General features: G+C 33.3%; 2 protein-coding genes and 1 pseudogene across 3 annotated transcripts; all 3 read left to right on the top strand.

Moving 5' to 3' along the window:
• The first annotated feature begins 846 nt into the window (after positions 1-846).
• LOC144850821 (E3 ubiquitin-protein ligase TRAF7-like) lies at positions 847-14,368 on the top strand. Of its 2 annotated transcripts, none has more exons than XM_078708285.1 (14): positions 847-1,108; positions 1,790-2,052; positions 2,958-3,052; positions 4,253-4,374; positions 5,096-5,187; positions 5,487-5,595; positions 6,655-6,796; positions 7,609-7,719; positions 8,177-8,254; positions 8,800-8,886; positions 9,235-9,370; positions 10,391-10,539; positions 12,658-12,777; positions 13,821-14,368. In XM_078708285.1, the coding sequence occupies exons 1-14, from the start codon at positions 879-881 to the stop codon at positions 13,878-13,880; spliced, it is 1,794 nt and encodes a 597-aa protein (XP_078564411.1). In that variant the 5' UTR covers positions 847-878; the 3' UTR covers positions 13,881-14,368. The 2 variants fall into 2 exon arrangements, with proteins under 2 accessions (XP_078564411.1, XP_078564412.1); XM_078708286.1 differs by lacking the exon at positions 10,391-10,539 and adding an exon at positions 10,124-10,272.
• Positions 5,638-5,757, top strand: LOC144851201 (5S ribosomal RNA; annotated as a pseudogene).
• Positions 14,369-17,187: 2,819 nt separating the features above from the next.
• Positions 17,188-20,579, top strand: LOC144850818 (uncharacterized). Its single transcript, XM_078708279.1, has 2 exons — positions 17,188-19,950; positions 20,351-20,579. Exon 1 carries the CDS (start codon positions 17,265-17,267, stop codon positions 19,374-19,376), a length of 2,112 nt encoding a protein of 703 aa, XP_078564405.1. The 5' UTR covers positions 17,188-17,264; the 3' UTR covers positions 19,377-19,950; positions 20,351-20,579.
• Positions 20,580-27,912: the final 7,333 nt, after the last annotated feature.

The following is a 27,912-nucleotide window of genomic DNA, read 5'->3' as shown; positions in this document are numbered from 1 at the left end:
TGTTCAGGTCTTTTTGTACTAATCTGTACTGCTGTATGCTAATGGTGTAAGCACACTGTAAACGCTATTATATCTTTGGGGATACACATCTCATTGAGAATGTTGCTAGGTTTACCTAAGCACTAGTGCTAGTAACATGTTTTCCACGAGGAGAATTCCATCTTTTTACAAGCATGTCCGCTTGTTACGATCTACAAATATCTTCACCAAATGGGAGAAAATCCTATTTTAGTGTGATTTTCTGTTGTGTATTGTTTGTTGTATATATGGAATTTTTATTCTGACATAACGTGATCAATCAATCAACCATGGTAATATAATATTTCTTGCAATTTTCCATATCGGTCCAGAAAGTTGACTGCTGTTTGATGCAAGTCAGCCTATTAAGCATAACATTTTCTTTTAATAATAGGCCTAAATATGTGAAACAAGATTTTGTAGTGGTTTAGTTTTCCTATCATTTTTTCTAGTCGTTAGGCCTATCAATGTGTTTGCGTCGAAGGCTCGAGTTCGTATTTATTAGTTTTTAAATATTACTAGGTTATTATGCCTTGTATCAATGAATGTTTTTGCTTTAAAAGTCAAGATAGTTATGTCTAGAAGAAGCTTTTATTTATCAACTGTTTATTTTATGGATTTTCGTGCTTAGGTTATTTCGGAAACAAGAACATGCAAAATCATAAGATTCAATACAATTAATATGATAATAATTATATTTTTTTAATTTTTAAGTAAGCACTCTGCACATGAGGACGTTCTTTTATAATTCTGACCCTTGACCCCGATTCGCTCCAGTGATTAATAATACAACAACTTTTTAAATCCGGCTTATTACTACTATACCACACTCTCGAAAACAATGATTTTATCTTGTTGGGATGACTTCAATTAACAGTAAAACTAGGCCTCTGGTCAAACAACCATCAACACAGTTAAATTGTCCATTTTGCAAAAAACTTCTTTTAAATCCCGTAATCAGTACAGAATGTGGCCACACCTTTTGCCAAGCTTGCACTTGTAGGCCACTTGATACCGGTGATGAAGCGAGCCCGGTTGTGTGTCCGGTGGACGGAAAGCCGATAAATCCCGATAACCTTGTTGTTAACCGGTAAGACATTGTTAGGCCTAGCTTTTATAGGGAGTAGGTAGCAGACAGATTTAGTATAATAGGCGGAGAAGAGGGTTTCTCCACACCCTGTTCTTTGATATTTACAGGAAGGTTGTTTACATTTTGCAGTACTAGGCCAATGTCAGAAACATTTTACTTTTAAAAGCACATTATTATTAGAAGATTACTGTAGACTTATAGATAGACCTAGCCTATAATATTGTAATATACTACTACTAGCTTTATACTGTTAAACCTTTACAGGCTTGTCGATGACTTTTAGATTTACATGCATCTCTGACACAAGCATATTGCTTTCTTGGTGACGCCAGCATTATTTGGAAATAAATGTTATTTTGATTGATTAATTGAAACATATTTAGTAAAGTAACATTGGAAAGATTAATAATATATAAAAAATAAAATGGTCTTTCATCTCATGTTTAGCTTTAGTAATAATTGGCTGAGCTATTGCAGTTTAACCATTGTTTTTATTTGAATATGTCATTAATAATAATGTAGATTTTTATAATACCACACCATATCCTCATAGCTCCTGTGGTGCTCTTCCAAGTCAAAGAAATGTAGAGGAAGTTGAGGATTAAATGGAGTTGAACAGACGTGTATTTGAATATGTACAGACTAGTATATTTATGCCAATTTTTTTGTTCAAACTTACAGAGCCATTGCTTCTCAGATTGACGATCTAGTAGTATACTGCCCCCATGGCATCACACGTCTTACATCTCGTGACTATGTTCCGGAAGAAGGAGGTTGCCCGGTACAACTAACAATAGCCGACATAGAAGACCATGAGCAGACGTGCGAGTATGTTAAGCTAGGCTGCCCGAACAACGAAACTGTGTGTGGAACATTTAGAAAAAAAGAATTAGATGACCATGTTAAAGTGTGCCCTTATATGGCATGTAAATATGCAGAAAATGGTAAACGTACAACATTTTGCATCTCAATAATTTATAATTTGCATCATGTACGCTGGATTTTTAAAGAGGTGCATTCTATCTAAGTGGTAAGAGTCCTATCCACTAGTATAGAGGGGATAAAATTACTATTAGTGGTAATTTATATAACAATGAAATCCTCCACACAAGTGCTGTTTAAATCATTATAAAGCATTTATTTATACTTTGTTTTTAGAATATCACCGGGCGGTTTAGAATTTATTCCGTGCCTGTTAATTTATATTAAACTTCCCAAACACAAATCCCGATTATTAGTATGTATACTAAAAACATTGTCTGTCCAACACAAAAGCCAACAAAATCCTTTTAGTAGAAGTTATACTATTGCTTTCAATCTTAAGCAACATCTTTTAACAACTATATGTCACTCTCAATAAAAAAATCACAACGAAATTTAGTAAATTACAAATTTGTTAGCCTTTGTGGAATGCGTGTGCAAGTGTCACCTACTATGATGACAGTGTTTAAATACTTAAAACATTATTATTACTTGATTTCAGAACTTCATAGGCTTAGTTCAACATCAGTTATATCAAATATATTGTATGTATAATTATATATATATATTTTTCACACAGACTATATTTAACCTTAACAATCATTTTATGACTCATTTCCATCCTGTTTTGCATCTGTTGATGATGGATGTGAAACTGTTCTAAAGCTCTGTCCACACTATCAAAAAAAGTGCGATGTGCCCAAATATGGTAGTAATATGACATCATCGTGTCCAAATATGGGCACATCACGTTTTTTGTCACATAAAGTTTGATAGTGTAGACAGAGCTTTATGAATAAATACCACAATTCCCTTAAAGGTCAGATAATTCTTATTATTCTAACATTTGTTATTTTCTTTACATTAGGTTGTACATTTATAGGAGTCAATGACCAAATACAAAAACACCAATCTGAGTGTAATTTTGCTAAAGAGCCGGCATATGGACATTTTAAAGAAAATGTAAGTGTAGGTCTATCTATGAAATTATACAATCTGCTCTAAATAACTCCAAATAAACTCCTAGATTTGTTTTCGCTGTCCATCTAACTAACTGTGACATTCCAATTCTTTCATTTTTATAATGCGAGTCAAATGGCCGAGCAGTTAAGACAGTGGCGCCATTTAGCGTACCTAAAGATCAACAGTTATCATCATCATTTGAAACAAGTAGATGGTTACCCTGGTGAACTGGTTTAAGAAATATCCCCTTAATCAGAGGGATTACCACCTATCTGATAGGACAGTGATTAATTTACTATGGTAATCATTGGCCACATGTGTCTGAAGACATAAAATAAACAAATAATAAATGTATTTCATCATCAACTAATTTTCATACTGTTAAGCTCAGTATACACTATCAAACTTTATGTGACAAAAAAATGTGATGTGCCCATATATGGACATGATGATGTCATATCATTACCATATGTGGGTACATCACACTTCTTTTGTCAAACTAGTTTGATAGTGTAGACTGAGCTTTAGTACGGAAGTAGATGACAAAAGTAAATTTTAAAAACTACGAAAATAAAATTATATTATAATATTATTGTATGGCAATCATGTAAACATGTAACTTATTTCATTGCCATCATGCTAAAAATAGATTGGAACAAACATTTGTCATGTTCATAAAATAATTAGTATAATTTTTTTTTTATATACAGTGCTAATGGTTTTTAACAGAATCAAATGGCATTATAGATTTCATCTTCCAATCTTCTCACTGCACTGTCTATTATGTTACCCTTTGTTATTATGTTATCTCTGTATAGGAATGCCCACTAGGTACTGAGGGAATATTTTGATATTTTAATCTAATTTCTTCTATTAGTAATTATAATATCATGGATTTATAAAGAGCCTAATGTTGTGAAACCTCTAAGCGCTGAACTAAATTCGGAGATAAATAGAAAAAAACAAATAGCAAAACCCAAACCAAATTATGGGGTTACACCCTCGTCGCTAACCAGGGTTCTGTCAAAAATTGAACCCTGGTCAGCACCAGTTGTGTCGGGCGCCTTGTACCCTAGTAAAAGTCTTAGTATCATTGTAAACAGTGCCTTTTAAGACTCAAAAACTGTAAAAAAAAAACTGACACTAAAAGAGAATTCTTAATCTTTATATGGTTTTCTTTTAATTTGAAATAATTTTCAGATGGAAAAGTTAAGTGATGAGAATACAAGCTTAAAGAAGATGGTATCTGAATTAAGTGACCGAGTATCAAGTTTAGAAGAGGAAAGAAGAACAATGGCTGCTTTGTTGCAGAAGTGTTCACAGTAAGTGACACTGTTTTTTTGTTTGTTTTGTTTTTTCTCAATGTACTTATTTAGTATAAAGTACAAAATTACATCAGAGTAGGGCAAACATCTGATCAATTACGCAACTCCCAGATGCAAAGCTACTCCACAGTAGTTAAATACAATTGTCATGACCCTGTATGTTACTATCTTCTGAAAGTCAACTGCTTAAAGATAAGATAACTTTATTTCATCCACAAAACAAGTGGAAATAAAGGTGCTTGTCTCATACAAAGATAAAACAATTCTATGCTAAAGTCAAGTTAAAAAGTCAAATCATCAACAAAATAGAAAAATAAATTATCTACCTACAGTACCTTGCGGTTTTACTGGATGATACTGGAGTTTATTTATTTAATGGTCATAACTTTTTTTTTATCTGTGGCCCAAAGTTTCGTTAGTGGTGCATAAAATCAGCACAGTTGTGTTTTGACAGGTATTTGTATACCTGGGTGGAGAGGCAAACGTACTGTAAATAAAGTGTCTTGCCTATTAGGTTGCAAGCAATGCAACTAGCGTTGGATTTGAACTCAGCAGAAGAACGTACAACAGGGTGTGTGGCCCTCACTTTACCTCTTTAAAATATTGTTTAATTCTTGATCACTAGAAAGATAGGGTCAATTTTCCAATTTTTTATTGCTTTTAATTATTTGTATTTATTTTTTTATTAGTAGTTGATATTATTACAAATTCATTTCAGATCGATTGAGAATTTAGAAGAACAACAGCTAAAATTGCAGAAAGTTGAGCTTGTACGCAGAGCTAGAAACAGTTCTACCAACTCCCTATCAAGTAATGAAAATTAAAAGATAAAATAATAGTCTTACATGATTTTTATATAGTATAGCTAATAATTTGCGCAGCTCCTTTAGGCAGAATGATAACATTAGGAAACAGTTACCATGTGGTAGCTTATACTTTACTACGGCTGAAAAAATTAGGACTTTGACTGGGCATGCGCACACCCCAAAGCACATCTGGGAAAAAATTGTCTATGAAAACATTTGCTGATAAATATTGAGATGCTTGTAGATGGTAGTTATCGTGAGATGAGCGGCGTTTTTGTAAGAAATATTTCTTGTTTAATTTAGGTATTGGCTCACGTAAAAGGAACTCTTCTAGTAGTCCAGACCATCTATCATCAATTTCCAGAGAGAAGTGGTTTCTTCCATTTGAATTCAAGTGTATAGGTACATTGAGGTAATATTGTCATACGATATTCCATACTTTATGTATATGTTTATATACAGCCATACTGCGTTGAACACCGGTTCTCGTCAGATCACCGAAGTTAAGCAACGTTGGACCCGGTTGCTTTCTGGATGGGAGACCGTCTAGAAATAGCGGCGGGTGCTGTATATACACCAGAGAGTGATGGTGTAATAGTAATATCGGACTAGCATGTGATAGGCATGGGTTCGAGGTTTTCTGTACCATACTAATTGCATCCTTAGGCAAGATGCTTTACTCTCATTGCCTCGTCCTTCGGATGGGATGTAAAGCCGTTGGTCCCGTGTACTTAACAGTGCACGTTAAAGAACTTGGTACACTATTCGAAAAGAGTCTCCCGGTGTGATGATCTGGTAGGCGCTGCACTGCTGGCTGCCGTGGGTCCGTGGAGGGCCTAATCCAAATTTCCTCAGTTTCCAGTTAAACTTGAGGACCAGAATGCATTACCTTTACAATGAAAATCATTTTCAGAATCATTGTGTTACTATCATTTTATAAGGTCTTTTCACAAAGAGTTGCAGCAATATCGCTGTAAACAAGTCAGTGTTATTGCCGATCTAGACCCATTTTCACAGATGGTAATATTGCAGCAATTTTACAATTTATTTACAATTTTACTGTTTTTAAATCCCTGTACACAGGAAAAAATGGCAAAATATAAACTTTTCAAAATTCAATTAATAAAAATAAATTCTAGACGTTTCAAAATTAAATTATTATGCAATAATAATAAATTCATATTCTGTATTTTAAAAGTTTTTTTTTTCATACGCATCCAAAAGCGGGCAACTAGCCAATTACAGTATGGATAAACTATTTTATAATTCATTATGCTTTTAATGTAAGTCTCATTTGAGGCTTAGGGAGTGGAGTTACAACCCTGGCACTAGGTCAGGATTGAACCTTGGACCCTGGGATTGAAAGGCAAACTTGTTAACCACAAAGCTACAGCTCCACTACTTTTGCAATCCCCTTGGCCCTATGAATGGACACTTTAACTTTTAACTGTAAGACGTTTTTTTGTTATAGAGGGCATGCTGGTAGCGTTCATTGTCTAGCAGTTAAGAGTAGAAATCTGTACAGTAGTGGTGATGACAACGTCATTAAAGTATGGAACATAGATCAGTTAAGTAAAGGCTGTGCAAAAACGCTTAAAGGACACAAGGGAAAGGTAACTAAACTTGTAACTGATTACCTACACTTGCCCCAAGTCTGTATTTCATTTGTCTTTGTCATGTTATACCCTTTTCACATTTGCATAAATTTTTACATCTTGTAACAACTTGTAACCAGGTTTGATCTCCCGATTTGTAACACATTTTCATACACGCGTATGCGAACCCTGATAAATCTCGAAGGAAAAGCATAGTTGCGTGCTATTTGCTTACTACGATTGGTAAGTTTAATACCAGGGCAATACATGCGCGTGCACAGTATCAACTCTGAACATCTTGGAACAAAAACAGGCCTCTCATCATTGTGTTTTTCACACAAAATTGTATTCACACTATGCAAACATGTTGTTACATTTTGCAGATGTTTCAATTTTTGTCTGGTAAAATACAGACTTGTAAAACACGTAAAGAATCAATTTGCAGACCGCAAACATCAGATAAGATTGATGTAGGTTATAATACCATATTTGGCTATATGTAAATGTATTGTAAATAACCTGAGCCCATTTGAATAAATTTCAGTAAATACTCTTTTCCCATACTACCTTGTTCCAATAAATATCCTGTTTAAAATTAAGAAGAACCACTCCACTTTACAGGACCGATTTTTTATTTTGAAAAGGCTAAAAGTGTCCAATGAAAATTGTAAGCTTTTACAGGCAATAAGTTGTCGTATGGTTTTTACTTTAATAAAAGCTAAAAGTGTTTCTCACTTCTAGAAAAATTCTCCAAAATTTAGATTAAAGTCTTGATTGAATGTTTGTTTGTTATTATTATTAATATTATATTATTTATTTTCTCTTTTTAGGTGACAGTATTGATAGATGGAGGGGATTTTCTTTTCAGTGCGAGCATAGATAAAAGCATTAGAAAATGGTCTTATGATGAACAGGCTATGGTAGAAACATTAGCAAGAAAGGTAGATAAAACTTGCTCATCAATATTGGTCATTATTTTGTACACATGCATGGTCCTTTGAGGAACAATCCTAAATTCCATCAAGGTGTGCCATTCACAGCACACTTAAATTTGGTAAACGTCTACACACCAAGATACAAACAGCACACCTGAATGTGTTAAGGAGTTTGTTTCAATTTTCAAAAGGCAATTCTTGTGAATGTGGTATCATGCTTATGGTCGATAGTTTGTGGGGTTCCCAACTCTGAATGCCTCTCAATTTCCAGAAACCATAATCATTTACTTATATTTTATTAAATCTGTTCAGAATATTTGTCAGTATATTCCCTATAGAAATATATATATATATATTATTTGTGTGTTTTTTATTGTATGTATAGTAATATGATACAGTATATTGATTTTATTTTACCTAGTGTATCCATTTGGTTGGTTGATTTTATAAATACATTTTTTAGGACGCCCACTCAGAAGAAATTACAGCATTAGCCATAACAGCAAAGTATGTTTTTTCATCTTCCTATGCAGAAATTAAGGTAAAATAACATTTTATTTCTATTTAATACATTGTAATTGTACAACCTTATGCAATGACAAGAAATGTAAGCATGAGAAATAACACGATAAACTTCCTTACTGATTGAATGTTGCATCAGAAAAGTTAATTAACGCCAATGAGCGCTCACTGGCTAAACCCAGGGGCCTCGGCAATGAGCGCTCACTGGCTAAACCCAGGGGCCTCCCCAATGAGCGCTCACTGGCTAAACCCAGGGGCCTCCCCAATGAGCGATCACTGGCTAAACCCAGGGGCCTCGCCAAAGAGCGCTCACTGGCTAAACCCTGGGGCCTCGCCAATGAGCGCTCACTGAAACCCAGGGGCCTCACAAATGAGCGCTTACTGGCTAAACCCAGCGGCCTCGCCAATGAGCGCTCATTGGCTAAACCCAGGGACGTCGCCAATGAGCGCTCACTGGCTATACCCAGGGGCCTCGCCAATGTCTTTTGCGTTATGCCACTGCATGAGGAAAGCAAATGTTCCCTAACATAATTTGTAACTAAAAATCTCTATTTATTTTGAAAGATTTGGAGTCATGAGAAATTAGAAGCCATTAAAACACTATCTGGTCTTCATCATTGGGTTAGAGCATTAACTTTGGATGATAGTAAGGTTTGTATTGTAAAATGTGTTAAATTATCAGGATAAGGAAAAATTTTTTGTTTCTGGAATGTTAGGGTATGTGAGTCACTACGACCTTAGGGAGTGACGCCTCTACCCTGGAATATAGTTTGACCACCACCATTATTCAAATTGTTAGTTTAGTTTCGGAATTTGTTCCGTTCAGACTATATTTACGTTAAACAAAAATAATTGATAATAAATCATTATTTCTTAATTATGAAATAGAATATCAATTTCAAAAAGAGCATCATTTAATGAAGAAAGAACAATAATTACAACTGTTACTTCAAAAAGTCGAGCAGCGTTTTTTGTAAGAAATGTTTCTTGCTATTATAGGAAATGCTGTACAGTGGGTCTCACAATGCTATACATGTCTGGAGTTCTGATGGCGATTTTAACCTGAAGAGAAAATTGGAGCATACTTATGGTTCCGTCTATTCCATGGCAATAACTGATCTTTACTTAATTATTGGTAAGCAATATGTACTTCATGATGTCATAAAAACTAAATTAACTAAATAAAACATATATTATAATGTGTTATTTCAGCAATGATAGAACGCTGATAACTAATGTGAAGGAAATAAAGATTTAATATTTCGATTTATATTTGATCATCATTTCGGCCAGTAAATAAAAATTGTTTTATGCTAGTTATTTAAATAATATTCTATCTTTGCTCTATGTTTAAACCGAAAGAATAAGATTTAATGTCACGCTTCCCTTGTTTAACTATTGTTAGAAATTGAATTCCAAAAAAAAAAAAACCTGCAATTAGGATGTTTTTGTTAGAATTTCGAGGTTGCACATTTGAAAACTATTCTGAAATGTGCACTAGCTAGCTTTACTCGGCCGAATTCTGAGCACTGTAGATCTTTTTTTAAGGGGGCTAGGGCCTAGCCTTGGTTATTAACATATGTGTGGTATAAAGCAAACAATTTTGTATTTTTAGAATGGATAGGGTTTTTTATTAGTAGACCAGTCCACCTCTTGATATATACTATATATACTCCACTAATAAATGTTCATTATCTTGTTTGACAAAACAATTTGACTTACAACTTTTAATGTAGATGTCCTCCTGAAAAAATAATTCTTTTTTCCATTTTCTTTTCTACGGAAGTGATTTACTAAATTAAAACTACAAAATAACATAATTCAAAGTTTTTGGGGGATAATACATCTTTAATGTTCACCTGAATATAAAATGCTCTCTTTTTCTTAGGAACATACAATCAGAATATACAATTATATGACGTTATTACTCACAAACATCTTAGTGACTTGACAGCACATATTGGTACAATTACAGACCTTCATCTCTCTCCTTGCAATATGTTTCTAGTGTCAACATCATTTGATTCCGTTGTCAAGGTAACAACAAACAATGATAACACGGAGTCTCACTTTTCATCATTGCTTCCACGTTGCATGCCCTTCTTTCACCTCCCACACCATTTGTATGACTCTATATGTCGGTTTTATTTTGTAGGTACTTATAATCGAAATTTGCAAATTTTTGATCTGGTGTCTCACCAGCATGTGAAGTCACTTCGGGGTCATGTTGGCATTGTCACTGATTTAGGCTTGTCCCCAGCCAAACAATTTCTACTTTCTGGGTCATATGACTGTACAATTCAGGTACAGTATATGAAAACAACACCTTAATATGCACTACTACTGCACTACTAATAATACGGTGGCTTGACAATGATTCCCACTAAGATGCAATGCAAGACTGTAAACGCAACACAAGCAAGTTGACCAATCACTATTTACAGATCAGATTACTTGCTTGTGATGTTGGTGCGTTGAAAAGCCTTATGTGACCCATCCCATGTCATTTACAAGTTGTCTTTTCTGTTGACTGACGTTTGAAGGATTTAATAGACAATGTGAATGTAAATATATTGGTGTAGGTGGGTGTGGAACTAGTTGTAGAAAAAAGAATAAAATTATAAATGTGAAAAAACTTCGCTTGTGATTCGTCGAATTACTCGTGTTGCGCTTACAAGTTACATCCTTGTGTTGCATCCTAGTGGGAACCAAGTAGGGCATAACAATACAATTTAATTCAGCAAGTTGAATGGATTAGCAGCAGACCAATTCATTGCGATGGTGCTGCAAACATCCTAAATCCAGGTCATACTCTATCTCTGCCTATTCATGGATACAGTATGCCCAGAACTTATTATTAATGCTACAAATACTACTGCAACCTTGTATTGCAACTGCTACTAACACATCTACTAATACTGTTTTCATAATGCTTCTGCGGAGTAGTATTACAATACTACTTCAACTACCAAAAAAACTATTCACTGCTACTATTACTGTACTGCACTTTAGACACTGCTACTGTCACATACAATAATACTGTAATGTCAATGATAATTCTGCAAATAATGCTACTGCTACTGCAACTTTTACTGTATTATTGCTGTCATTTTCGCAACTAATGCATAGTCCTACTTTCTATGCTACTGCTAAGTTAATAATTGCGTTGTAGCAACTAATTCCTGCTCCTCATGCTTTAAATTGACACCCATTGCTTAATTGTTGATTGACATTTGCTATTTCTAAAATAAATTATTATCGCCGACAACGGCCTAGTTTTTTACGCTAATAACGTGGAACAACGAAAGACAATGAAATGAGGATAAACTGCTAGCCGGAAATCCCTGCTCAATAAAACTGTTCATGCATGGATTTTGACCTTAATGTATTACTCGAGGATGAGAATATCGGTAGCAATACTCGAACAACGCGAGGAATGTCTAAAGTCCTCTGACCAGTACTGTAGCTGAAACCAGTTATATTGTTATTGTTGCTACAGTCACATGCATTATGTATATACATGTGGGGTGCCACAACTACTTCTGCAATCATGTAGTATTAAGCAACTACAACTAAACACAGGAAAGACTAAACTGATTGGGTTGGGCCGTTTTAAAATATATGGAAATAAAAGCTAACTTGCAAGTCTTCCTTTCTTTGAAGATAGTAAAATACATTTTAAATAATTTATATACAGAAACAAACAAACAAAGAATATTACTAATTCATAAACACTGCTAATGAATGAAAAATCTTGACATGTTTGTGCTGCTAACAAGATGCCATAAGTATCAATTGGAAGCTATTTATATTTCAATCGATGCCAACTTATCAAAAAATAAACCAATACTAATTTTTGTTTCATTATTGTGTGTTTGTTTTCATTTTAATATCAGGGCGTATATTAGGTTAAAAAATTGTAGAACAAATTGATTATGTTTTTAAGATAAGGTGATCTGTGGGAAGATGAGGGAGCTTTTGCATTGGGATGGTAAGCGAAGGGGACTGTAATTACCCTACCCGATGCGAAAACTCACTATTATCAACAAAAAGCAAGCTAAATGTACATAGACATATTGTTAAAATATTCCACAAAATCTCTAAAAAATGTGTACACTGCTTTATGCATAAGAAAGTATACCCCTGAATATTATTGATCATCATCTTCATATACTGTGCAGAACCATTTCAGTATAGTTGCACATGGGTTGGTCACATTTATGCAGCTGGGCTTCCTATGATGTTTTGGTATTGCATGTTACTTTACCCTACTTTATGTATCTTGCAGCGTTTTTTAATATTTAATATTCTGTAAAGGTTTATCATTATAAACTTTCTAAACTTGTATAAAACATTTTGATTGTGATTATTCGTCAAAAATGTAACATTTTTGAAAACTTTTTAAAATATTTTTTTTTACAGATTTGGAATCTTGAAAACTTTCTGCCACTGCAAACACTAAGTCGGCATGAAGGTGGCGTTAATGCGCTAGCATTGAAGAATGGTTTATTATTCACTGGGTCAGATGACAAAGAAATTAAGGTAGGCCTCAATATTCTTGTTTTGTAAAACAAAATAACAGATACAATAAAATTCCCAAAATGCAGCCTTATTTAAAAAAAAGAGTTTCTTCAGTCCAAAACAAATAACAATTTCTGCAACTATGTATGAGGTAGTTCTTTTGATGACTGCATAGCAGTTGGTTTGCATAGATTTCAGCTTGTGCTGCAAAATGTACAGTTTCTCATTGTTGAATCTGGTTGCTCAATATGCTATACAAATTTGAATTTCAGTTATTGGAAAAGTGAAAAAACATTGGATCTACATTTGTATGTGTCCTTGGGTGTCTCATGAAAAAAATAATAAATGAATAAATTTATTTTTTGATTTGGGAGATTATTTTCATTATTTTTTAATTCAGCAATTATGTAATGTAATAGTCAATCTTTCAAAGAATGAATTATTCTTCCCCTAGACTTGCCCCAAGTCTGTAGTTATTCAAGGTTTTCGATGTTTGTCCGAAGATTACAAGCTCAAGTAGCATACGTATGAAACGCCCTATGTCTAATTCTCCCCATTCAACTCATAACATTCATTATTTGTATAACATACAGAGTATATTTTGGGGTAGATATAATCCCTAGATTAAAATTCTGTCTTTTATGGCTTATTGCCATGTAAAAAGGATTGTCATATTAAAGATGTATTGTCCGCCAAAAACATGAAAAATGAAGATTAATAAAATCAGACTTTAATTAGGCCATTTTGCAGTTTTAATAAATTTATTCACTTCTGTAAAAAAAAAACAAAAAAATTTATTTCAGTTATAAAAAGAGAAAATAAATGTTTAATTTTAACCAAAAACTAAGAAATATATATGAAAAACGTATAATGCTACTGTATGGTAATGCATACTCTCTTACAGATTTGTTTTTGGGTCTCGGTTTGGCCAAACTGTTTTCAGTTTTTTATTTTTTAGTTTGCGATTTGCATGTAGCATAACCTTTATAAATCATTTCCCTTTTGAAACATAATCTAGTTATCTTCATTCAACATTTTTAATCAACATAAACTTCTTTCCTCAGATTTTCAAATATTTCAAATTAATGACACACTCTGGCTATGGCAATCATATATCTGTATAGAGGACAACAAACATACATAGTAAAGAAGTAAAGAAAAAATAGAAAAAGTATCAAATATTGTTTAAATGAAAACTATGAAGTTGTAGCTCTTGCGCTAATTGTAAACGTTCGCCCCAGTACAAAGATTTAGGCAATTACAGTCAACCATTTTCTTCTCAATGTGCTCCTGGTATTGGACAAAACATTTTTTGTAGTTGTTTAAATGAAAACTACATAGTTCTAGATCTTCCAAATACTCGTAAATACAAGTTGGTAAATATTGTCAGCCATTTTGTTTTTTTATGTATTCAGTCTGATATTGGACAAAACACTTTTTGTAGTCGTTTAAATGAAAACTGTATGAACACTGTACTGAAATAAATATCAATTATATCATGAGACATGGTTTGCTAAACTAAATAGATAATTTTAATATTATTAAAGTTACTCTATTGATATGTATATATATATATGTAATTATGTATTACACTTATAGATATATAAATATATTGAAAATGTAATAACCTGATTGTCTTTCAAATTTGAACATTCTTTTATTTCCCTGCAATATTACAATTGGTAAGTGTATTCATAAGCCTTATAATTTTACAATCTTTTATAGCTAAAATAATATAAAAATGTTTGTATTCAATTACATGTTGTACTTAAAACCCAATGTTGTCATTTTAAACTGTATTTTGTGGAACAATAGTATAGCTTATTTTACTATACTCAAATGTTAAAGATGTATTGTCCCCAAAAACACGAACAATTAATATTAATAAAAACAACTTTAAATAGGCCATTTCACAGTTATAATAAATATAAAAACAATTTTAAAATCAATCCAAGTTAAATCTAGAGAAACATGGAATACTGTTATGATAAAAGTTTTAAATCTCAGGTACAGGCATGAATTTCAAATATAATATCTGGTTAATTGTACATAAATAACATTATTTGTAATAGAAATCAAGACGAAAAACATGAATTTCCCTTAAAATAGTCAAATACAAAATTTGGAAAAATTCTGCTATAAAAAGAAGACTTTTTTTCATTAGTTAGGTAGTTTAACCTAATGTAATAACATGTCTGGGGACTCCCTAGAAAGTGAACAAATATGGTGGATATACGGTGGATAATTTTTGCTATATTATCATGAAAATAAAACTCTGAAGTTGGATAAAATACTAGAAACGTAAAATTCGAGTAATACAGTATTATCTATATTTAGTCATCTGATAACATTTTTAACACACCGTTTATTTTTCATAATTTTTTTTAATACCTCTCTATTTACGACATTTGTGTACAAAAAAATAGAGATTTTACTGTGTAATTTGAACTATGGTTAATTGAACTTTAAAAAAAAGCACTTATCGACTGAGTCTTTATAACCATAATGCCATTATAACAAATACTATATTCTAAGTTCATGCTGTAAGTCTTCCATTTGTTATTGTCTCATATTTTAAAATTGTTAAATTGTATATCTTCTGCCATATTTTATTGTTGTGCGTGTTTCATTTTCATGTTTATGTTGTTTGTTGTGATTGTCTATGCTGTTTTTAAAGGACCCCATTGGAATTAAGTTGATTTTTCTTTCAACTTTATGGGCTATCCTTGGTTTCTTATTTAATGTATTTGCTTGTAAATTGTTTGTATTCATATTGTCTTGTAATCTTATGTTGAAACCGAATAAAATAAAATCAAATCAAATCATCCCCCACTGATAAGAAAGTGCTTATTTTCAACAAACTTGTGTAACACAAATAAAATCCCAAAAATTATGAAACATAGGGGAAACTATAGATCGATAATTATTGGAATGTATGATCAATAGAATTTTTTTACCAACACCTGACCTTTAAGAATGTATACTTTAAATTTCTTTTCTTCTTAATACTCTCAGTCTCTTTTTCTTTTTCAAATAAATATAATAAAGTTTTGTATTATTATTAGAAAATGAGCTTATTTCATGTCACTGAATTTGTATTGATTGGTTATTGTTTTTTCCACATAGTTGTTACATAATTAAATTAAATTAACATAAAATAAATGAGAGCAATCTGTAATTGGTTAAATTTTTCTAATTTGAACTGGTACAGTATCTGTATGAATCAATAAGCGAATGTATAATGCTTTTTACATTGAAATAAAACCGTGCTTCCGTGAACATCCTTTTGACAAATGTGTATCTTGTATATTCCTGATGATAGTAGACCTATAATTTCGTCATCTTCACAGTACCCACATACAATCGACGACATTTTATTACATTTTTATTTTTATATGTGGTCATGACAACGTATACTTATATAATGGAATCCTAAATGCGGAAAATAAATTGTAGTTTGAAAATAGGTGTTACTCCGTATGCGCTACTTGTTTCTTTGTTCATCATCACTGATGTTATACGTTATACTGAATCAGTGAAGAGTGAAATTGAGTGTAATTTCATTCTTCCCTGACTGAACTGTGTTCCTTTGAACTGTGGAATTGTAAGGCCTAGTGCTGTTCACATTTTATAAGAAACACACATTTCTTTTATGTTGTCTTCCCGAAATTGATTGCATAATTATTTTAATAAATTTAACTCATTTTACTTTAGATATACGTGTGATTGTGTATTATTCTATATCATGCTAATGTTTCATATTGTTTTAACATTTTGGTAGAATCCAGAAAGAAGTTGCAAATTATATAATATTTTATTATTGTTAAATGCTATTTTGAACAACTATTTCTACATATTCTGTTCAACAAAACCATACACAATGTTGAAGGCGTGTAGAACAATTCTACAAAGGAAGAAAGACAATAGGATGTTCCGTTCAAACTAATACATTAAAATAGTAAATCAGCTGCTTTTTTTCTTTCTCTTTGGTGGAGGTGTCCCACATTACTCTTGATACATTATATATGATACACTACCAGTGTCTAACTAATATTCTTGTTATAGCTTATATTATCATCCACTTAAATTTTCTCATTTATAATTTTTAATTCTTGAAAACATTCTTAAAAAATGATGTTACCTTCGGTTGCATTTATCCTTCGTTCTAAAAATCTTTCTCTACACTTTCTTTTATATAATATACAGTAAAACAGCAGCTTACTAAAGTGTATCAGTTTCATTTATTAAAGTACATTATGCTCGTTTGAACGGAGTATTATTCTGCTAGTCATATCTGCATGCCCTCGTTAAAAAATGACATATTTCTGTATTCTGGAATTCCCCTGGACTATAGATGATCTAAATTTAGCTGTACTCCTCACGTCATAAATTGAAGCTATTGTTATAGGCCTAACCATTGCTATTGTTATGTTCGTGCTCGTACGACATTTTGTCTCAATATTTCTGGTAGGCCTATATAGTTTGTAAGGCTTCTTCTTTTGGAGAGAATGGCAGATAACGACGAATTAACGAGTAAGCGTCGGCTGATGGAAGATCTTGCAAATTCAGTTATCGGCTTATGCACAGTTAGTAGACAAACTAAAATATCATATTTTAGGATAGAACAGGAGATACAAAATAATGTAGACAAACAACTGTTATGGTGGCCACAACACAACTATCAAACTGGAAGCATGTTTGAAGGAATGCATGTAAACGTCTGTAGTGACCACGATATGATGATGAGAAAGCGAATATTTCCAATCGTCTTATGGGAATCGCAAACACCAGGCCTAGAAGATCAAACCAGTTCGGCGGGATATGTTGTTGCCGAGCAGACTGAACCGGTATTTTTACGGCTTAAAGTTGAAGACAAAGACAGCCTAAACACAGATATTCAACGTCTGGTTAATAACGATGGGTATTTAAAGACCGATGATTTCATAGAATATAATCGTACATCCGTGAATGAATATTCTATAGACGGATCTGAAAAACATGGTCCCTCAGTATCAAGTAAAGTTACAACAGCATCAAATGGAAAAGGAAACATCATTTTGGTTGATAATGTATTTTGCTTGAAATGTAAATCATGGCCGTCTTTTGCAAACAATTTCTTTACTAGAAAAAGACCAAACTGGCCGTCTCCAGACCTGGTAGAAACGGTACGGCAAGTGGAATGCCTTGTAGTCGCCGTTGGACATCAAAACAGTCGCCATATTGATACTGAATGGAGATTATCTTTCTCTTTAGCTGAAAGAGAACTCATCCAGAAAATTCCTAGAATGTACGCCGAATGTATGTATGCACTGAAAGCAGTAAAATCCAAGTATATTGTATATAGTGAACTTGACAAACCGACACCTTTCTGTTCTTATTTTATAAAGACTGCTTGTTTGTGGGTATGTGAAAGATCTCCAGATGAACATCAGACTGTCATGGATGTAGGTAGAAAGGTAATAGATTGGTTAATCAATTCCTACAAACAAAGACATTTAAAGCACTATTTTATTCCCCAACAAAATTTGATAGAACATCTGTCAACAGAACGTTGTGACGGCGTAATAGACCAACTGGAATCAGTAAAGAAAGATCTCTGGACAATGGTGATGTCGAGTCTTCCTATAGCTTCATTTGTTCGTACTGATGTCATCAATTCTATGAGTGATGCATTAGGGATCCCCAGAGTAAACACACCAGATGACTTTTCTGCTTTGGAAACCAATCTCCTAGAGCATTCTAGAGCGACAGAAAAACTTAAACTAGCCATTGAACAATTGGAACCGGGCGGTTCTACGCATAGTACATACAGATATTTAGAGAATTCAATGTGGGCGGCCAAAGATTTTCCTTCTTTGTTAAGAGTTTTCGACGCTGTTACCAACACACAAGACACTAGTTCGGAGATTATGAAGATCCCAGAAGACATAATGAGGCCTATTGTTGACAATATTGAAACCATAGTATTGGAAGGTTACGAACCCTTATTCAAACAACGTTTGTATAGATTTTTAGGAGATGTATACACATACTTACTGATATATTTCCGCAGATTTGGAATCAATCTACGCGAACCATACAGATCACTCTATTGCAAAAAGCCATTGCAGTATTACGAATTGGGAATCGACATGGTATACCCCGACAAATGGAGTGATAATCAAATTGGTGGACGAGCCGTTATAGTGATATACCATTATCTAATGACGAACTACAGCGAACTGAAAGAGAAACTCACAGTATTATTACCCATAATTCTTACTGTTAACAAAGATAAAGTTATGATGAATCGGCAGATTAATGTGGAGATATCTACTCCGTTTCCTCTTGCGATGGATGCCTGGGAAGTTGCTGATGAATTGTTACACCACTTTGCCAAAATGCAACATAGAATTCTACTTCATCCCATAGCCCTTGCCTTGTACATAAATGCTAGGCTTTCACTCGTAGAAGGAAATACAGCAAACGCACGTTTGATGGTACAGGAAATGACGACATGCGTGCATACAATTCTCAGGCATGAGGTGAAAGCGACTACTGTGTTATTAATACAAATTGTACAGAGTTTAATAGGCTTATTAGAAGTCATGAAGAAAATTCATTATTTGAGAATACACTAGTAGTATATCTTGTGATAGATTTAATAAGTTAATATTAAAACAAGGCCATATACATGGCTGCAGTCGCGTGCTCAAATTTGAGTTCGTGTTTACCGACCGACCATCCGATCATCCCACCGCCCGATAGTGAGCTGTAGAGTCGCGTTGCATGCGACTAATAATTCGACGTTATACTGTATATACATAGAACACTCATTGTATACGTAATTCGTCTACGTTAAAACAGTTTGAGTCCGCATTTTGATTGTAAGCGGTGTGAGACATTTGGTAGAGCGCCTCAAAATATTCATTCATTCATCAAAATTAGGTTAGCCTCTGGTTTTCGGTTAGTGTGAGATTTTGTTGTCTTCAGAAGCTGAAAATTGCAAATCGAAATGAAAGGTCCTATCTGTTCCATTAATTTTCTAAATAGTTCAAAGAGGCTAATTATTAAATCATTTAACTAGCTGTAGAGATATGAGTGTATATCTATATTTTTTTTCTATCATGAAGTATTTGAATTCATGTGTTGCTCTTCCAATTTAGTAAGGCATAGTGTAATGTTTTTATCAGCAATAACGGTAACGTATCAATGGTAAATTGGTTTTTAAACCTGTAATAGGGGTTGCAAACTTACTCCGTAATATTAGTATAATTAGCTAAACATTCTTCATTATAGTTGTCATTAGTTTTGTTAGACTAACTTAAGATATGTAAACTTGTATTATTATTGTTTTTGTTAATTATATATACAAAAAAAGTAATTTGACTTATATAATAAAAGCTTTTTATCTATAAATATATTGATCATTCATCATAATTTTATTGAAGTTAACCAAAACGTATAATGTTAAGTGTATTAGTAATTAGTTAAATGATCTACGTTATTAACCATAAACTATTGACAAACTCTTCCAATTTAGTAAGGCATAGTGCCTTATCAGCAATAACGGTAACGTAACAAGTTTTCATTTCTATTTTCGTTATATCTTAAGTTAGTCTAACAAAACTAATGACAACTGTTATAGTAATGAATAATTTTTAGCTAATTACACTATTATTACGGAGTTGAGTTATATCTGCTGAAAGTTTGCAACCCCGATTACAGGTTTAAAACCCAATTTACCACTTACGTTACCGTTATTGCTGATGAAAACATCACACTATGCCTTACTAAATTGGAAGAGTTTGTCAATATTTTATGGTATGTTGTAACAAAGAAATAAATAATGTAAACTTGTATTGTTATTATCTTATTGTTGTTTAAAAAATAATCATAAAATAAATACATTTAACATATAAATCTACCTTATGAAATGAAAATTGGTCAATAATATTTATAAATGTTTTAATAAAGAAATGGAAAAGGTACAATGTAATACTATGGTTGTTTAATCATACTATAAGCATAAAATAAGTAATTAGTTAAGTACATTGAGCATTTATATCTCAATAACGTTTTTAGTGTTTACTATACCTCTATATAATGTATACATTTATTGAAGTACTGTGTATTCGGAATCATTTGAGTATGCGGAAGAGTCGAAGATCAACATGTATTTCACCGTGGTCTTTTTTCGGTTCTACTCTGCAGTGAGTCTACTTTTGCGAGTTCTCAATTATATACAGTGATTTCAAAACGTTCTCTTCTGGGAGTTACCAGCTTCTTAACATCGATCGTGCTGGATGTTTGTTGGCTTGTTCCAGGAAAGTTTACTGTTGGTCTGTTAACTACAGTAAGCAGGATCATTTGTATCAACTCAACAAAAATGTAAAAGACAAAGCATCTACAGAAGATTTTCAACAAGAACCGTTTGAATATATAGAGAAGGTATCGTATTCAGTTTTTAAACGTCTATTTCTTATTCCTGACCCAGATATGATGATCAAAATTAAATATAAAATGAGCCGCTAGAAATTCAGATAGTCAACAGTGTTAAGGTATTTTTTAATGCGGCATTATTATTTGTTATGTATAGGTATTGGATGAAAACTTCAAGACTCGTGAGTATAACATTATTTTTCCATAAAAGGTTACAGAGATATTATAGTACAGTGTTTGTAAATAAAAAGTATATATAACAAGTGCTTTCAAAATTCTTAACTTTATCAACAACTATAATTATTTCCACAAATAAAGTTTATTGGCTTACCTAAACTTACTTTTATAAATCAATATGGTTCATAAAAAAATAGAATTAATACAAATCTGTATGTATTGGTATCTTCGTTTATACATTTTTCTTTTAAACAACATATCTCTCCGAAATAATAATTTGTTAAAAAATAGAATATAACAATAAATAAATAACGAAAACATTAAGCAAAATGTTTAGATCTAATTTGATTAATAATAAGGTTACAGAAAACTGTTTATTAATCAAACCAAGAACTCTTAAAACAGTTTCGAAACTCCTTTTGCTATTTCTAGAATCGGTACAAAAAACTATTATGTTGGATTCGAATTAAGGTTGTATGTGTTTCTGTTTCAAAAATATCCATGTCACTTTATTTATAGTTCCAACTTTTATATACAAAAAGAGCTAACATTATTTGTTTCCAATTTTAATTGTTAACATGATTCCAACAAAAACAGCACCAACTAAAGCAAAACAACAACATCCTATGATGTCATCTGCTGGTTACACTAAGTTCCCATTTTAGAGCAATATGTAAAAATAAATAAGCGTTATGTTGCGCTTTAAGGCCCATTTACACTAGGGCGATAACGATCGACGATAAAAAGATAAATATGCATTTTTCATACCTAAAACAAAAGAATTAAAAAAAGTTTTCATCCTAGAACTATAGGATTATCATCTATGCTGCCTTTTACGTCCAATCAAATGACGTCATGATTAGTAAGAGCAATAATATCGTTACAATAGAACGATGTTATTGCTTTTATTGATCATGACGTCATTTGATTGGATTTTCAAAAATGTTATTTTTATCAAATACAGCATACATGATTATCCTATAGTTCTAGAACGAAAACTTTTCTAATTTCTTTCGTTTTATCCAATAAATATGTATGTTTATCTATTTATCATCGATCGTTATCGCCCTAGTGTAAATGGGCCTTTAAGGAAACTTTGTATGGAATGAGATAATATGAATGTGAATAAAAGTGGTGTTTGCGCCACAACATTGGCCCTTGTTAAATATCGTATATAATTGCAATACAAGTTTCTTAACGGTTCGACTAAGAGATCGAAAACAAATATTTATTCAAGAGAATCACACACAAATACACTCTATTTAAGCCCCCATCCTTGTACGTACGAACTAACTACTATGGACAAAACTGGACAATACACATGTATTCCGACATTTAGTTTAAGATTTGATATTATTTTTCTAAAAACTGTGAATTAAGTAGTAATTTGTTTCAAAAGATATTGCTTATACTGATCTGTCATTCTGTTCAAGATTTCGGAATGCAAATTTTAAGTGCAGTTTATTTATCAATCCTAGAATTTTTCTTTTCAGATGGTGTACATTCTATTTCATCTAAGGCTGCTTACGAAGTAGCCTCCAGCACTTGTAACGTTAACTTAGGTTCACTTGCATCGTATGAACAACTTTACAACGCGTATCAACCACGTATGGACAACTGCATCAAAGGATGGCTGATAAGCGGTGAGATTGCCTTCACCGAAATCGGAGGTGGATGCACATTGAATTCACCAGATCAACGAAGTAATGTGTTCCCAGACAAGACATATGAAAGTGGCTATTACTTACAGAGGATATAATCAACCATTAGGTTTGTTTGATTATATTCCAAAAACCCAACGAATTGTAAGGCTGACCGGTTTAAATTCAGATAAATTGAATGCCAGTGAAGCTGAGGCAAGATGCAGTACCGTATCCACGCTAATGCTTCATTGGGTCGTGATTGGTCAAATTACTAGCGTTGCGCTTACGTCTTTGCTTTGCGTCCTAGTAGGAACCCAGAGTTTTTCGGAACTAGAGATAAATGCCATGTGTTGCGTCTGGCCAGATGAAAGGGGCTACCTGTACATTTATAGATGTTTAATTAAAAGATGAAGGTGACCAGTTAAAAAAATTACCAGGTACAATTACTTTGGCTAAGATGCTGCCATGCAGTGTTTGTTGAAGGCATGGTGAAGGGATCTCAATGTACTGGTGTACATGTCTTGAACTGTTTTGATGTTGCACATAATTTTGTGTTATGTTCCTGTGCTTGGAGGATGACTGTTGTTGATGAAGGATTCTGGTGACCCACACGGAGAATGCATCCTCTCACCTACTGATTTTGATGTTGGAAGTGAATGTTGGGATAGTGTCTGTACTCACATATTTTGGTCATGTATGTGGCATCGTTGTTTAGTTTAATAGTGCATCTATCTGTATGACGGCTTAGTTGTATCAACTATGAACTTGCCTTGATAAAAACATAAACAATAAAACTCGTCCTAAATATTGAAAACCTAACCTTCTAAAAAATCTCTCTAAAACTAAAAAAAGTAGAGAATTTCTCCTGCAACCCCCTGGGCCATAGCCTCAATACAAGCCCACTGAACTCCAGTTGGTCGATCCAATCCGGTTTTACTTTGTATATGAATGAATAAAACATATATTATACGTAAGCATTTTAATTTGAGCGACGAAGAAAGCGACGGCTCTTTGTTTCTTTACTGTGATGAATTACTAGTAAATATGCTATTGTATTCATTCGGTGACTCCTCTTAATTTGCATCCTAATTTGCATCCTAATTTGCATCTAGCATAGTTGCACATTTCTATTCTTTTTTTGTTGTTGTTTTTCTGTTTGCTACAATCGTTCCTCTGCTCAGTTTTTGCGTAGAATAACATGGTTGCTGTGTGGTAAATGTATAGTCAATCATACTTTGTTGTATACTGGAGAGTAATTTGTTACTATACATATATGTGTTTTATATTTTATTGGAATTACTGTATATTTGCTTTTGGATTTATAAAGGAAGATCTATAGAATTAAGGTAGGCCTAATTATTGTTCCTATTTTTTTTTCAATTTACACCTAAAGACCAGAACTAGTTAAGTCATTGATTTATTATGCGCATGTGCTGACATTGAGGTCGATGTGCGCTTACTCGCTCGATTCTTCGACACCGTTTTGGTGGATTGTCTAGGTCCAGTCTTTATCTAGACGGTATGCAAATACCTTCTATATCTTATCGTATTAACTTCTAGAAATAATTTCATTAACACGATCATTTTTGTTCTGCCTTATCGTTTAGTTATAGTTAATAATAATAAATATCGGTACAATTTTTTTCAATCCGGGTCTAATGTGTTTTCAAAAGCTGTACAACAAAAGAGGGTATTTTACGGGTTCTCTTGTGTTTTGGTGCAAGTTACGTACATCTACGCACAAATCTCAGTGGAAAATTCTTTTCTGGAACTAATAGAATTCTCAAATGCCCAACAAGCTCTTCATCACTTTTTGGCTTAATTACGAACTTCTGACATATCTGAAAAGAAACATTAAAAAAAAAATTATATTTTCTATCTTACGAAAATATAGATAGATTCAATTTTGAGATGTAAACTGTTAGTGGCAAGTTCGTTAGTATTATTGCGGTTAATCATTTACAATAACATGATGAATACCGGATTCGAACCCGTACTCGTAATAAACAAAACAAGCACGAATGTGCGATACTCGGGGTACAGCAAAAGAAGCTGTAATGACGTCAAAAGACGAGATGTGAAGTCACATACACATCAATAACCTCGCTACCAAATACGGCTATACGGTACCATCTTCGAGACGTCATGTGGCTGCATCCGGTTTGAAATTTAAAAATCCGGCTCTATAGCTTTGAGGACATGTATATTTATACCAAATCCCAGCTCAATACTACAACGAGTAAGGGAGAAGTAGTACTTTATAAATCGCACTTTTTACTCAATAGTGTCGGATGGAAGAGAAGATGAGAGAGTCCTGGACTCGGGTACCCCGAGTAAAAAAAGTTCAGATCTTCCTCTCTATTCGCCTGTTTATGCATTACGTCATTAATAAATTATTCACGTACAACTGAGTGTAAACATTTCTTCCACGGTGTAACTATCACTATCATAGAAGTGTGAGTGTGGATGTGCGTACTTTTGGAATATATTGCATATTTAAGATAAAATATATGTCATTTACCTTAGAAAGTAAAATTCTTACTTCCATTTCAGCCAGCCTTTTTCCTAAATATAAAATAAATGTTGCCTTTAATGGGTCTGCTATCGAACTTACTGTACTATATTACTTGAATTGTACGAATTTTAAATGAAATTAAACGTCTTTCAAAAGGCTATTTAGTTTATGCTGATGTTTTCGACTTACAATATAATACACATTTATATTTTTATACAACATAGTTGGGTGGATAGTTCCCTATGTTTAAATTATTTGTTTACTTTGATTACAATGCGTGATAAATTAACTTAATTCACCCATTAACACTTTAAAAATATGTTACTAACCAATTGTACCACTATGCGAGACGCGAAAACGCCACATGTAGCCAACCACATAAAATAAAATTACACATAAACTACGCTAGTGGTACGTGAATGCAAATTTATATTGAAAAGTTGTTGGGGGAGAGGCGGGAGTCGAACCAGCTTTACAAATTACAAACAAACTTATTTTTAAATCAGTATCTAAGATACGATACCGGCACGGTAGATATTTAAAAACGCAAGTATTTTCATTACATAAAAAAAAACAGATATAAGTCTATTGCAATCACAACGAAATTTGCTATTTATTAAATTATTTTATGTTGTTAGGAAGGACATTCTGCGTTACTTTATAGCTGGCTTATTTGAAAGAAGAACTGATAATCTGGAAAACACTAATGCAGATATTTTCGCTCTTCCCTGATAAGTTTTGATTTAGTAGAAAAAACCTTTTTATTGATAAAACGTACTTTTGGCCTAAAATAAATCAAAATATATAGTTACCTGATTCAAATGCATAGAGTAGGGCAAAGCATCATCATCATGTTGTTGCAGTATCCGCTGCTTACTTGGGCTCGAATCTAACCCTTAACTATCAACGCAAGTTCGGTCTGAGGTATGAACGACAGGCTAGTGCAACCAAAATAGGTTTAGTAGCGCACAGTGATAAACTAAATCCTATTAATTATCACTGTGCGTGAGTGCAACCAAAATAGGATTGGTAGCGCACAGTGCTAAACTAATTCTTATTTATTATCACTGTGCTCAAGTGCAATCAAAATGGATATGGTAGCGCACTTTACTAAATTAAATCCTATTTATTATCACTGTGCGCCAATCTAACCAAAATGGGTATGGTAGCGCACAGTGCTAAACTAAATCCTATTAATTATCACTGTGCGCGAGTGCAACCAAAATGGGTATGGTAGCGCACAGTGCTAAACTAAATCCTATTAATTATCACTGTGCGCGAGTGCAACCAAAAGAGGTATGGTAGCGCACAGTCCTAAACTAAATCCTATTAATTATCACTGTGCGCGAGTGCAACCAAAATGGGTATTGTAGCGCACAGTGTTAAACTAAATCCTATTTATTATCACTGTGCTCAAGTGCAACCAAAATGGGTATGGTAGCGCACTGTGATAAACTAGATCATATTTATTATCACTGTGCGCGAGTGCAACCACAATGGGTATGATAGCGCACAGTGATAAACTAGATCATATTTATTATCACTGTGCTCAAGTACAACCAAAATAAGTATGGTAGCGCAAACTGTTAAACTAAATCCTATTTATTATCACTGTGCTCAAGTGCAACCAAAATGGGCATGGTAGCGCACAGTGATAAACTAGATCATATTTATTATTACTGTGCTCAAGTGCAACCAAAATGGGTATGGTAGCGCACAGTCCTAAACTAAATCCTATTAATTATCACTGTGCGCGAGTGCAACCAAAATGGGTATTGTAGCGCACAGTGTTAAACTAGATTATATTTATTATCACTGTGCGCGAGTGCAACCAAAATAAGTATGATAGCGCACAGTGCTAGACTAGATCCTATTTATTATTACTGTGCTCAAGTGCAATCAAAATGGATATGGTAGCGCACAGTGCTAAGCTAAATTTTATTTATTATCACTGTGCGCGAGTGCAACCAAAATGGGTATGGTAGCGAGCAGTTCTAAACTAGATCATATTTATTATCACTGTGCTCAAGGGCAATCAAAATGGATATGGTAGCGCACAGAACTAAACTAAATCCTATTTATTATCACTGTGCGCGAGTGTAACCAAATTTGGTATGGTAGCGCACAGTGCTAAACTAGATCATATTTATTATCACTGTGCGCGAGTGCAACCAAAATATGGGTTTGGTAGCGCATAGTGCTAAACTAGATCATATTTAGTATCACTGTGCGCGAGTGCAACCAAAATGCGTATGGTAGCGCACAGTGATAAACTAAATCCTATTATCACTGTGCGCGAGTGCAACTAAAATGGGTATGGTAGCCCACAGTGCTAAACTAGATAATATTTAGTATCACTGTGCGCGAGTGCAACCAAAATGCGTATGGTAGCGCACAGTG

Source organism: Antedon bifida, chromosome 8, assembly GCF_963402885.1.
Source record: "Antedon bifida chromosome 8, ecAntBifi1.1, whole genome shotgun sequence".
NCBI lineage: Eukaryota > Metazoa > Echinodermata > Crinoidea > Comatulida > Antedonidae > Antedon > Antedon bifida.
This window is presented reverse-complemented; position numbering and strand designations above follow the sequence as displayed.